General features: G+C 42.0%; 1 protein-coding gene across 5 annotated transcripts in view; it reads left to right on the top strand.

Annotated features, from left to right (window-relative positions):
• The window catches only part of DCDC2 (doublecortin domain containing 2), a 195970-nt gene extending 189742 nt beyond the window's left edge, over positions 1-6228 (top strand). For all 5 annotated transcript variants that reach the window (XM_056521305.1, XM_056521302.1, XM_056521303.1 and 2 more), the window contains one exon: positions 5035-6228. In XM_056521305.1, coding sequence (XP_056377280.1) covers positions 5035-5133 — 99 coding nt within the window. In that variant the 3' untranslated portion in view covers positions 5134-6228. The remainder of the gene's footprint in view (positions 1-5034) is intronic.
• Positions 6229-14080: the final 7852 nt, after the last annotated feature.

Here is a 14080-nt window from a genome sequence, read left to right as displayed (position 1 = left end):
AGTTGTGCAGCTCATCCAGGATGGCACATCAATGCGAGCTGTGGCAAGAAGGTTTTTCTGTGTCAGCATAGTGTCCAGAGCATGGAGGTTCTACCAAGAGACAGACCAGTACATCAGGAGATGTGAAGGAAGCTGTAGGAGGACAACCCAGCAGCAGGACCGCTACCTCAGCCTTTGTGCAAGGAGGAGCAGAAGGAGCACTGCCAGAGCCCTGCAAAATGACCTCCAGCAGGCCACAATTGTGCATGTGTCCACTCAAACGGTCAAAAACAGACTCCATGAGGGTGATATGAGGGCCCAACGTCCACAGGTGGAGGTTGTACTTACAGCCTGCGGACGTTTGGTATTTGCCAGAGAACACCAAGATTGGCAAATTCGCCACTGGTGCCCTCTGCTCTTCACAGATGAAAGCAGGTCCACACTGAGCACATGTGACAGACATTACAGAGTCTGGAGACACCGTGGAGAACGTTCTGCTGCCTGCACCATCCTCCATCATGACCGGTTTGGCGGTGGGTCTGTAATGGTGTGGGGTGGCATTTCTTTGGGGGGCCGCACAGCCCTCCATGTGCTTGTCAGATGTAGCCTGACTGCCATTAGGTACCGAGATGAGATCCTTAGACCCCTTGTGAGACCATATGCTGGTGCGGTTGGCCCTGGGTTCCTCCTAATGCAAGACAATGCTAGACCTCATGTGGCTGGAGTGTGTCAGCAGTTCCTGCAAGAGGAAGGTATTGATGCTATGGACTGGCCCGGCTGTTCCCCAAACCTGAATCCGATTGAACACATCTGGGACATCATGTCTCGCTTCATCCACCAAAGCCATGTTGCACCACAGACTGTCCACACAGTCCGCCACCTCATCAGGAGCATGCCCAGGCATTGTATGGAGGTCATACGGGCACGTGGAGGCCACACACACTACTGAGCCTCATTTTGACTTGTTTTAAAGGGGTACTCCACTGGCCAGCGTTCGGACGTAAATGTTCTGAATGCTCTTTTCGCACTGCGGGGGTCGGCCACTCCCCCTCAATGCAAATCTATGGGAGGGGGCATGACGGCCATCACACCCTTCCAATGGAACATTTACTTCCGAACGCTGGCCAGTGGAGTACTCCTTTAAGAAGGATTTTAGCGATGACAGTTCTATTTCCATAAAGGCAATGCCTAAGTCAGAGCTTCTGTAGAGAGCAATATATCTACATGGGAAAGAAAATTACTAAACTTGAACTGCAGCCTGAAACTTGTAAGAATATGTGTGTCAATATACAAATCTTATGGGAAACGAATCATTTTAAAGGACGTTGGATTATATCTTGGTTTAGTACATGACCTACCTTAGTATGATCATTGCGAAATTGCTAAGGATGCAGTTCTAAGTTTTGTGATACAATGCATAATAAACCCCCGAAGCCTTCGGATTCCCACCATACCATACATAGGCAGCAGAGTAGCAGGGTCCCAAAAGGAGTCTGCTAAAACATGGAAACATGGGAGCAGCCAAAAAAGCAAAGGCAGGTGAATATAAGCTGTTTACCTGCTTTTGCAGTTCCCGCAGGGGCAATAAAATGTCTTCTCTGGCTCCTTTTTTGGGGGCAGATTTCTAAAGGTCCAGGCGGAGAGGCAGACATAGCACTGTTAGATTCCATGGCCTGTTGATATTTGTGAGGTCATATATCCAACATTTGGATTCTTTAAGCCATAGAGATTGGTCGGGATATAATATTTATTCAGTTATTTTTATTATAAGTACCATTGGCCCTATGTTTTACATGTAGGCTACTATAGGTAGTTTTATTAGTATGAGATTAATATATTAATGTTCAATCTAATAATTTGGCAGGTAGACCATTTATTTGGAGATTATCTCTCTGCAGTGAGGCTAAATGGTTTGTCTGGTTGTTTATTATGGAGAACTCATCAGATTTTATTGCTATAAGAAGCCTTAAACAGGTATTCTATTTATCTCAAGTGACATTAAAAGAGATCTAAAGCATTAAACTGCATCAAACTTCTCATGATGGGCACTCTATGTATCTAACTGAGATGTTCTTTGTAGCTTTGGCTAATGGACAGAGTTCAAGAGTGATGGATCACTTCTATTACCTTTTAATGGCCAGTAAAGAGGTTATCTAAAGATGTCTGGAATGTCAAGAGGGAGAAATGGCAAAATTCCACTTTCTCTATGACTAATCATATCGAGAATTAACATTAATAAGACAAAAGTATAAAATATGTTCATGTAGAGTATATCTGTCCTTGAGGGGTCAGGAAGGAATTATTAATCTATTTGGGTTATATTATTCTCAATTGCTCAAAGGTTTTGGTTTGACTTGATCAGCACAAGCTAGCTAGATCTGTGAGAGGTTGAATCTGGTGAACAGTATATATATATATATATATATATATATATATATATATACACCGTATTTATCGGCGTATAACACGCACTTTTTAGGCTAAATTTTTTAGCCTAAAGTCTGTGTGCGTGTTATACGCCGATACACCCCCAGGAAAGGCAGGGGGAGAGAGGCCGTCGCTGCCCGCTTCTCTCCCCCTGCCTTTCCTGGGGTCTAGAGCGATGCTGTCGGCCCTTTTCACCCCCTGGTTATCGGCGCCGCTGCCCGTTCTGTCCCCCTGACTATCGGTGCCGGCGCCGATAGCCAGGGAGAGAGAAGCGGCGCCGACAGCCAGGGGGAGAGAAGGGGCAGCGGCACCCATTGCCGGCGCCGCTGCCCCGTTGCCTCCCCCCATCCCCGGTGGCATAATTACCTGAGTCGGGTCCGCGCTGCTCCAGGCCTCCGTCGTGCGTCCCCGGCGTCATTGCTATGCGCTGAACGGCGTGGCGCATGACGTCAGAGCGCCGCGCCGTGCATAGCAACGACGCTGGGGACGCACGACGGAGGCCTGGAGCAGCGCGGACCCGACTCAGGTAATTATGTCACCGGGGATGGGGGGAGGCCACGGGGCAGCGGCGCCGGCAATGGGTGCCGCTGCCCCTTCTCTCCCCCTGGCTGTCGGCGCCGCTTCTCTCTCCCTGGCTATCGGCGCCGGCACCGATAGTCAGGGGGACAGAACGGGCAGCGGAGCCGATAACCAAGGGGTGAAAAGGGCCGACAGCAGCGCTCTAGACCCCAGGAAAGGCAGGTGGAGAGAAGCGGGCAGCGACGGCCTCTCTCCCCCTGCCTTTCCTGGGGGTATATCGGGGTATACACGCGCACACACGCACCCTCATTTTATCATGGATATTTGGGTAAAAAACTTTTTTTACCCAAATATCCTTGGTAAAATGAGGGTGCGTGTTATAGGCCGGTGCGTGGTATACCCCGATAAATACGGTATATATATATATATATATATATATATATATATATATATATTATATGCAATACATGTACTATTTTAGGCCTGTTGTATGGTGATTTTTTATTTTTATTTATTTTTGGTTGTCCATTCAGGGTATAGTAGATAGAGGTGGATTAATTTAAAATGAAATAGGGGCTTATCTGTGTTATATACATTTCATATACAACTTCATTTACAGTGGGGCAAAAAAGTATTTAGTCAGCCACCAATTGTGCAAGTTCTCCCACTTATAAAAATGAGAGGCCTGTAATTTACATCATAGTTATACCTTAACTATGAGAGACATAATAAGAAAAAAAAAATCCATAAAATCATTGTCTGATTTTTTAAGAATTTATATGCAAATGTTGGTGGAAAATACGTTTTTGGTCACCTACAAACAAGCAAGATTTCTGACTCTCAAAGACCTGTAACTTCTTCTTTAAGAGTCTCCTCTGTCCTCCACTCGTTACCTGTATTAATGGCACCTGTTTGAACTTGTTATCAGTATAAAAAAACACCTGTCCACAATCTCAAACAGTCACACTCCAAACTCCACTATGGCGAAGACCAAAGAGCTGTCGAAGGACACCAGAAACAAAATTGTAGACCTGTACCAGGCTGGGAAGACTGAATCTGCAATAGGCAAGCAGCTTGGTGTGAAGAAATCAACTGTGGGAGCAATTATTAGAAAATGGAAGACATACAAGACCACTGATAATCTCCCTTGATCTGGGGCTCCACGCAAGATCTCACCCCGTGGTGTCAAAATGATCACAAGAAAGGTGAGCAAAAATCCCAGAACCACACGAGGGACATAGTGAATGACCTGCAGAGAGCTGGAACCAAAGTCACAAAGGCTACCATCAGTAACACACTACGCCACCAGGGACTCAAATCATGCATTGCCAGATGTGTCCCCCTGCTTAAGCCAGTACATGTCCGGGCCTGTCTGAAGTTTTCTAGAGAGCATTTGGATGATTGGGAGAATGTCATATGGTCAGATGAAACCAAAGTAGAACTTCTTGTAAAAACTCAACTTATCGTGTTTGGAGCCAAAATACCAGCAACAGTGTGTGAAAACCTTGTGAAGACTTACAGAAAACGTTTGACCTCTGTCATTGCCAACAAAGGGTATATAACAAAGTATTGAGATGAACTTTTGTTATTTTAATGTGATTTTATGGATTTTTTTTTTCTCATTATGTCTCTCATGGTTGAGGTATACCTATGATGAAAATTACAAGCTTCTCTCATCTTTTTAAGTGGGAGAACTTGCACAATTGGTGGCTGACTAAATACTTTTTTTTGCCCCACTCTATATCACTGCACTCCTGATCTCTGAGAGAAAAAAGAGGAACATGGAGGATGGATCTGGGTTGGAATGGGAGGGGTCGTAAAGCTGCCAGGAGGGATCTGATAGGTGTTGATATAATCCTGTAGTTCATAGGAAGGCAGACACATAAGAGAAACTGACACCCTGTCAACATATTAGTGCATGTCATTTTCTCATTGTCAGACTGGAAATCACATGACCTAGCTGCAGGGGAGGCTTGCAGTTAAGTTAGCAGTATATGGGAAATAAATGTGGAATGCTTCTTTAATTGTTTATTTTCTATAGATTTAGACTAGTTAATGATGTGTGGTTATTTATATATGTATCTTATATATATGTACACATTTTTGTAGGCTGAATATTCCCTTCCAAGGCCAACATCATCAAGACTTTTGGAGAAGGTCTCCACTCCTACTGAAGATGAGCAGAAGGAGGTTGTTGCTGAAGACTAAACTGAAGAGGCTAACCCCTGTTCTACAATGCTACCTTGATACTTGAATCTGCATGTTTTATTGTATCATTACAAAGCTGAAGAATTTTACTATATGTTTGTAGAAGGGTGCATACCTCTATTCACACCCTTATATTAAACGCATCAGAATATGCACTGTTTTGAGGCAGGTTATTTTTTATGGAGAATGTCGTTTCTTTCTATTTATTAGGGTTCTTTTTATACAGCCAGATGTTTTGTAATCATAATTTGAACATTTCTTTTGTGAAGCCATATTACATTATATGTAACTTTGCACTATTACCAGTCTCTTCCTATTTAGCCATTGCTTGTACTACTTTTATTACATTTGGAGTACCAATCAATAGGAAATTACAAAGTAACATATGGCACCAATCTTTAGTTTTCTAAACCTGTCATACAAGGGGGCATGATGCCATTAGTTGCTATGTGCCACATCTTGTTTTTCTTAGCTAATTTCTCCAGATATACAGAGATTCCAATATGTTTAATAGAATTCCACATAACACAATTACAATGCATAGTAGTCAGCTTTTGGTCTTTAGTCAGACACTGAATATACAGCAACAGTCAGCTTCTTGTTATATGTTCTCTACCAAGAGACAATGCTAATGCTAATGAGAAAACATCTAACATCGCTATAGCTATTGTACATTACACAACACCATGTGGCGGCCGTTGACAGTAATTTACATTGTGCATGTAAAGATTTTATGGGCTCTGTTTAATAGCCGGTGATGTCTGATACTGAGCGCCGACTCAGGGGAATATCGACAACAGTTTAGAAATAATGACCTATGTCCCATTCTGCATGTTTACTGTGATCACCAGCTTGAAATGCACTAACATTTACCCAGTGTGTCCTTGTAAAGTGGAAATGTCATTGTCATTAAATAGAAATCCTTCCGCACACAGAGCCAGCTAAGAAAGTCCTACCATACACTAGACCTATATATGGCGGGTAAATTAATCTTGCATACTTATAGATCACCAAAGTGGTCCAAAAAAACCTTGTTTCCCAAATATAAAATATAACTTTATTAAAGGGGTTATCCAGGAAAAAACTTTTATATATATATATATATATATATATATATATATATATATATATATAAATCTCAACTGGCTCCAGAAAGTTAAAACAGATTTGTAAATTACTTCTATTAAAAAATCTTAATCCTTTCAGTACTTATGAGCTTCTGAAGTTAAGGTTGTTCTTTTCTGTCTAGGTGCTCTCTGATGACACATGTCTTGGGAACCGCCCAGTTTAGAAGAGGTTTGCTATGGGCATTTGCTTCTAAACTGGGCGGTTCCCGAGACACTTGTCATCAGAGAGCACTTAGACAGAAAAGAACAACCTTAACTTCAGAAGCTCATAAGTACTGAAATGATTAAGATTTTTTAATAGAAGTAATTTAAAAATCCGTTTAACTTTCTGGAGCCAGTTGATATATATAAAAAAGTTTTTTCCTGGAATACCCCTTTAAAATCAACACTCAGCCCCCCTCGACATGTTTCGCTGCAAACGCAGCTTTGTCAAGAGTGCCCGTTGTCCTCTTGACAAAGCTGCGTTTGCAGTGAAACATGACGAGGGGGGCTGAGTGTTGACTTTAAACACATTGCTGTCCCCATACCGCATAGCACACTGCAGGTGCATGCGGTGACCATTTAGTTAGTGTCAGATAGCCAGGCTGGCATCAGTTATAGACAAGGAATATTGTATGGAGAGAATGGCACTGTATTTTTAATCTATATGTCCTTAGTGTGAGAAATGACTCATTAAAAAAGTTATATTTTATATATATGGGAAACAAGGTTTTTTTTTGGATCCCTTTAGTGATCTATAAGCAAAGCTAAGAAAGTCCAATACTAGAGGGGGGATCTAAAAACATATCATTATGTAAGTAACTGAATATTACATACTGAAGCTCCACTGATGAAATGGAGATAATGCTCATGGACAGATTATCTACAAACCTTAATGTGAATACAAGGAAAGAATTGGTACCCATCTGGGCATATATAATCTAACCCATTTTGTTAATGGCTGAGAGCTCGAATGATATAAATAGTTTTTAGGCATGAACAATTTGTGGATTATCCCTGTAGACACTGGAGGCAGGCGCTCAAGTGTGTTGTTTATAAAAATGACTGCTGTAGTAACAATGAACTGAATCTGTATGTTAGAACGTTATATTGCATTCCTTATTTATTTCTTATTTTCACCTCTATATACATATATATATATATATATATATATATATATATATAGAATAATAGTTTTCCAAACAAGAAAAGATTCCTAAACTGCAATCTGATATATGCAAAAATATTACATAGAATGCTATATTTTGTGTCGCAAATAAACTGCTACCTATATTACACCTGTTTAATGGGCATTATTGGAGTTCACGTGGTCTTAAGATCAACGGGTCAATTGATATCTATCGTCTATTAATTTTTTGAACAGTGGCCCAATGGGAAAGGGGGGGGGGGGGGGAGGGCACTGCTAACTTAAATATGGCATCCTTTCCCATGTCTCACAATGACTTGTTGAATCAGGCACTGGAAAAGGAATTACTAGAGACTAACTAAAATGTAACATCCTTTTGTACGGTACTCTCTGTTGCTCTGTGCCGCAGGGTAAGCGCTTTAGATATAACAGGATTGTTCCGGTTAGATGAGCTGCTGTGACAACACAATTATCTTTCTCTCAGGCAAGCTACTGTGACATCACAATGGTGGATCAGTAAGTTGCTCCGAAATAACACCTGTTAAACTGCTCTGACATCACAACTAAGTTTCACCCACATTGCCTTTTTAACATCAAAAGTTGGCGTACATTAAAGGGGTACCCCGGTGGGGAAAAAAAATTCCTAAGGACTCAGTGTTTTTCAGTTTTTGCATTTTCGTTTTTTCCTCATCAACTTTTAAAAATCATAACCCTTTCAATTTTGCACCTAAAAATCCATATGATGGCTTATTTTGTGCGCCACCAATTCTACTTTACAGTGACATCAGTCATTTTACCCAAAAATCTACGGCGAAACAGAAAAAAAATCATTGTGCAACAAAATTGAAGAAAAAATGCCATTTTGTAACTTTTGGGGGCTTCCAATTCTGCGCAGTGCATTTTTCTGTAAAAATGACACCTTATCTTTATTCTGTAGGTCCATACAATTAAAATGATCCCCTACTTATATAGGTTTGATTTTGTTGTACTTCTGGAAAAAATCATAACTACATGCAGGAAAATTTATACGTTTAAAAATGTTATCTTCTGACCCCTATAACTTTTTTATTTTTCTGCATATGGGGCGGTATGAGGACTCATTTTTTGCGCTGTGATCTGATGTTTTTACTGGTACCTACATAGTTTTTGATCGCTTTTTATTCATATTTTAATGTTTTAAAAAGTGACCAAAAATACGCTATGTTGGACTTTTGAATTTTTTTAAGTGTACGCCATTGACCGTGCGGTTTAATTAACGATACATTTTTATAGTTTGGACATTTACACACGGCAATACCACATATGTTTATATTTATTTTTATGTACATAGTTTTTTTTTAAGGGCAAAGGGGGGTGATTCTGACATTTATTAGGGAATGGATTAAATCACATTTACTAACACTTATTTTCTCGCTTTTTTTTTTTTTTTTGTAATGTTATAACTCCCATAGGGAACTATAACATTGTACACACTGATCTCTTACACTGTTCACTGCCATGCAATAGCATGGCATTGATCAGTGTTATCGCTGCTCGACTGCTCCTGCCTGGATCTCAGGCACAGAGCAGTCATTGGGCAAGCGGACATGCAGGAGGTAGGTAGGGATCCTCCTGGTGTCCTGTAAGCTGTTCAGGATGCCGCGATTTCACTGCGGCAGTCCCGAACAGCCCGACTGAGCTGCCGGGATGCTTTCGGTTTCACTTCAGATGTGGCGATCAACTTTGATCACTGCATCTAAAGGGTTAATTCCGGCCATCACTGCGATCGGTGATGTCCGGTATTAGCCACGGGTCCCGGCCATTGATGGCCACTGGGATTGACCCGATATGCGTGACCCCGCGTTATATCACGGGAGCCGGCGCAGGATGTAAATATATGTCCTGCGTTGTTAAGGAGTTAAATTAACTGGTGCCAGAAAGTTAAACAGATTTGTAAATTACTTCTATTACAAAATCTTTACCTTTAAAGTACTTTTTAGCAGCTGTATGCTACAGAGGAAATTCTTTTCTTTTTGAATTTCTTTTTTGTCTTGTCCACAGTGCTCTCTGCTGACAACTGAGCCCGTATCAGGAACTGTTCAGAGCAGGAGAAAATCCTATTCTACTCTGGACAGTTCCTGACACGGACAGAGGTTTCAGCAGAGAGCACTGTGGACAAGACAAAAAAGAAAAGAATTTCCTCTGTAGCATACAGTTGCTAAAAAGTACTGGAAGGGTAAAGATTTTATAAAAGTAAGTTACAAATCTGTTCAACTTTCTGGCACCAGTTGATTAAAAAAAAAGTTTTCCACCGGAGTACCCCTTTAAGAAAGCAGTGACATCACAAATATGCTTTCTTCGGGTAATTGCTGTGACATCACAAGTGGGTTGAGTCATGTGACATCACCATGTTGTATGAGGCAAGTTCTGATATGACAAGGGTGGTTACATCCAGGTAGCTTTTTGTAACATAGCAAGGCAACCTACTGTGGCAGAACAATCATGTTTAGTCAGTTGCTTTGACACATCATGTGGGTTTATGGAAAATCAAACGGTTTCACCTTTTGTGACATCACAAGCACGTGAGGAAAACTGCTGTGACAGTAAAAGTGGGTTTCAATCAGTTAAGCGTCTGTAGCATTCCATCTAGCAAGAGACTACCTTATTTTCCTTCCATGTCATACCGGGTGGTGGTCTGTGGCTTGCATCTTGCTGTCAGATTAACCCTTAAAGGGGAAATCTGGTGGAATCAAGTGCAAAACAAATGTTTTCAAATCAACTGGCGCCAGAAAGTTAAACAGATTTGTAAATTACTTCTATTTCAAAATCTTAATCCTTCCAGTACATATCAGCTGCCATATTCTTCACAAGAAATTCTTTTCTTTTGGAATTTCCTTTCTGTCTGACCACAGTGCTCTCTGCTGACACCTCTGTCCATGTCAGGAACTGTCCAGATTAGAAGCATATCCCCATAGAGAACCTATCCTGCTCTGGATATCTCCTGACATTTACAAATCTGTTTTACTTGATTTGCCCATATACTGTTCTTTGTCATGGCACCTTTCATATTGAATGGTACTTGGCCAGGCTTGTCTTGGAAGTGATGATGAAAATCTCTTTCTTACCAGCTCTGGATCTGTAATATCTCTCATAGGTTCCCATGAGTTGTCTTTAGGACCATATCCTTGACATTGAGTGAAATACTTTAGTTGAGTACAGAAATCCTAGAATGGTTGTAAACAGGTCTGAATTGTCCTAGAACTGGATTCCTAACAAAAAGCTTGAGAAGAAAAGAGTGAACCCAGTAAAGCCAACTTGTAGTTTGGGAACGTTGAAATAAAAGCTATAGGAATGATTATGGCAACAAAAAAATCACCTCTCAAGGGGGTGAACACATTTTTTTTTTTTTAATTTATAAGTGAACAGGATTGCCAAAAAACAGTCTGAGCATACAGTACACCCCTCATATTTTTGTAAATCTTTTATTATAACTTTTCATGTGACAACACTGAAGAAATGACACCCTGCTACAATGTAAAGTAGTGAGGTCACAGCCTGTAAAACAGTCTCTAATGTTTGTCCCCTCTAGAAAACTCAACACACAGCCATTAATGTTTAAACATTGGCAACAAAAGTGAGTACACCCTTAAGTAGAAATCTCCAAATTGGGCCCAATTAGCCATTTTCCCTCCCTTGTGTCATGTGACTCATTAGTGTTGCAAGGTCTCAGGTGTAAATGGGAGGGGGGGGGGGCAGCTGTCTTAAATTTAGTTTTATTGCTCTCACACATTAATACTGGTCACTGGAAGTTTAGCATGGCACCTAATGGCAAAAAAAATCTCTAAGGATCTGAAAAAAAGAATTGTTGCTGTACATAGAGATGGCCTAGCCTATAATGAGATTGCCAAGACCTTGGAACTGAGCTGAAGCATGGTGGCCATGACCATACAGTTTCAAAAGAAGTTTAGTGTACATGCTCAGCATCTTATCCAGAGGTTGTCCTTGGGAAGATGCTGCCAGCATTGCTGCAGAGATGAAGAGTGTGTGTGTGTGTGTGTGTGTGTGTGAGGGGGGGGGGGGGGGGGGGGGTCAGCCTGTCAGTGCTCACACCATACGCCACACACTGCATCAAATTGGTCTGCATGGCTGTGGTCCCAAGCCTCTTCTAAAGATGATGCACAAGAGAGCTCACAAATAGTTTACTGGGACCTTGTACTGTGGTCCGATGAGACCAAGATAAGCTTATTTGGTTCAGATGGTGCCTTGCCTACAGTCAAACATGGTGGTGGAAGTGTCATGATCTGGGTCTGGATGAGTGCTGTGGGCACTGAAGAGCTCCAGTTCATTGGGGGAACCATGAATGACAACATGCCCTGTGACATACTGAAGCAGAGCATGATCCCCTCTCTTCAGGGATTGGACTGCAGGGCAGTATTCCATCATGATAACAAGCACATCTCCAAGACCACCACTGCCTCGCTAAAGAAGCTGAAGGTAAAAGTGATGAAGCGGCCAAGCATGTCTCCAGACCTAAACCCTATTGAGGATCTATGGGGTATCCTCAAACCATCACAGTTATTGATCTCTATGAGAATACAGCCTGAGGCTAAAATGCTAGACTGGTTCTGATCTGACCAGATGCAGTCACAGAATACTTCAAAATTACACCCAGTGACTCCTAGGTGATATTTTCACTGACTATAGATCTCTGATCTCCAGCGGAAGTAGAGTGATATGACGTCTTATCCCACAGACTGCAGTGTATACTGCAAAGACATGTTCGGCAACTCACTTTAGCAGCCATTTCTGCTTTCTATAGGAGCACAACATCCCATCATTTAATATTGCTTTCCTGCTGCTACCGACTAAAATGTGCCTGCTGTGCTCCATGATGCCCCCAAATACTATATTACATTGTCTGTGGATGTGGGATAGAGGTTAACTTCACATAGACTGCTGTTAATGCTCTCCTCACATAGACTGCTGTTAATGCCCTCCTCACATAGACTGCTGTTAATGCTCTCCTCACATAGACTGCTGTTAATGCCCTCTTCACAAAGACTGCTGTTAATGCCCTCCTCACATAGACTGCTTTTAATGCCCTCCTCACATAGACTGCTGTTAATTCCCTCTTCACAAAGACTGCTGTTAATGCCTTCCTCACATAGACTGCTGTTAATGCCCTCCTCACATAGACTGCTGTTAATGCCCTCTTCACATAGACTGCTGTTAATGCCCTCTTCACATAGACTGCTGTTAATGCCCTCTTCACATAGACTGCTGTTAATGCCCTCCTCACATAGACTGCTGTTAATGCCCTCTTCACATAGACTGCTGTTAATGCCCTCTTCACATAGACTGCTGTTAATGCCTTCCTCACATAGACTGCTGTTAATGCCCTCCTCACATAGACTGCTGTTAATGCCCTCCTCACATAGACTGCTGTTAATGCCCTCCTCACATAGACTGCTGTTACTTCCCTCTTCACAAAGACTGCTGTTAATGCCCTCCTCACATAGACTGCTTTTAATGCCCTCCTCACATAGACTGCTGTTAATTCCCTCTTCACAAAGACTGCTGTTAATGCCTTCCTCACATAGACTGCTGTTAATGCCCTCCTCACATAGACTGCTGTTAATGCCCTCTTCACATAGACTGCTGTTAATGCCCTCTTCACATAGACTGCTGTTAATGCCCTCCTCACATAGACTGCTGTTAATGCCCTCTTCACATAGACTGCTGTTAATGCCCTCTTCACATAGACTGCTGTTAATGCCTTCCTCACATAGACTGCTGTTAATGCCCTCCTCACATAGACTGCTGTTAATTCCCTCTTCACATAGACTGCTGTTAATTCCCTCTTCACATAGACTGCTGTTATTGCCCTCCTCACATAGACTGCTGTTATTGCCCTCCTCACATAGACTGCTGTTAATGCCCTCCTCACATAGACTGCTGTTAATGCCCTCCTCACATAGACTGCTGTTAATGCCCTCACATAGACTGCTGTTAATGCCCTCCTCACATAGACTGCTGTTAATTCCCTCTTCACAAAGACTGCTGTTAATGCCTTCCTCACATAGACTGCTGTTAATGCCCTCCTCACATAGACTGCTGTTAATGCCCTCTTCACATAGACTGCTGTTAATGCCCTCTTCACATAGACTGCTGTTAATGCCCTCTTCACATAGACTGCTGTTAATGCCCTCCTCACATAGACTGCTGTTAATGCCCTCTTCACATAGACTGCTGTTAATGCCCTCTTCACATAGACTGCTGTTAATGCCTTCCTCACATAGACTGCTGTTAATGCCCTCCTCACATAGACTGCTGTTAATGCCCTCCTCACATAGACTGCTGTTAATGCCCTCCTCACATAGACTGCTGTTACTTCCCTCTTCACAAAGACTGCTGTTAATGCCCTCCTCACATAGACTGCTTTTAATGCCCTCCTCACATAGACTGCTGTTAATTCCCTCTTCACAAAGACTGCTGTTAATGCCTTCCTCACATAGACTGCTGTTAATGCCCTCCTCACATAGACTGCTGTTAATGCCCTCTTCACATAGACTGCTGTTAATGCCCTCTTCACATAGACTGCTGTTAATGCCCTCCTCACATAGACTGCTGTTAATGCCCTCTTCACATAGACTGCTGTTAATGCCCTCTTCACATAGACTGCTGTTAATGCCTTCCTCACATAGACTGCTGTTAA

The sequence above is a fragment of the Hyla sarda genome, chromosome 5 (assembly GCF_029499605.1).
Source record: "Hyla sarda isolate aHylSar1 chromosome 5, aHylSar1.hap1, whole genome shotgun sequence".
In the NCBI taxonomy this organism is placed as follows: Eukaryota; Metazoa; Chordata; class Amphibia; order Anura; family Hylidae; genus Hyla; species Hyla sarda.
The sequence above is the reverse complement of the archived record's forward strand: the minus strand, read 5'-3'. Positions and strand labels throughout refer to the sequence as shown.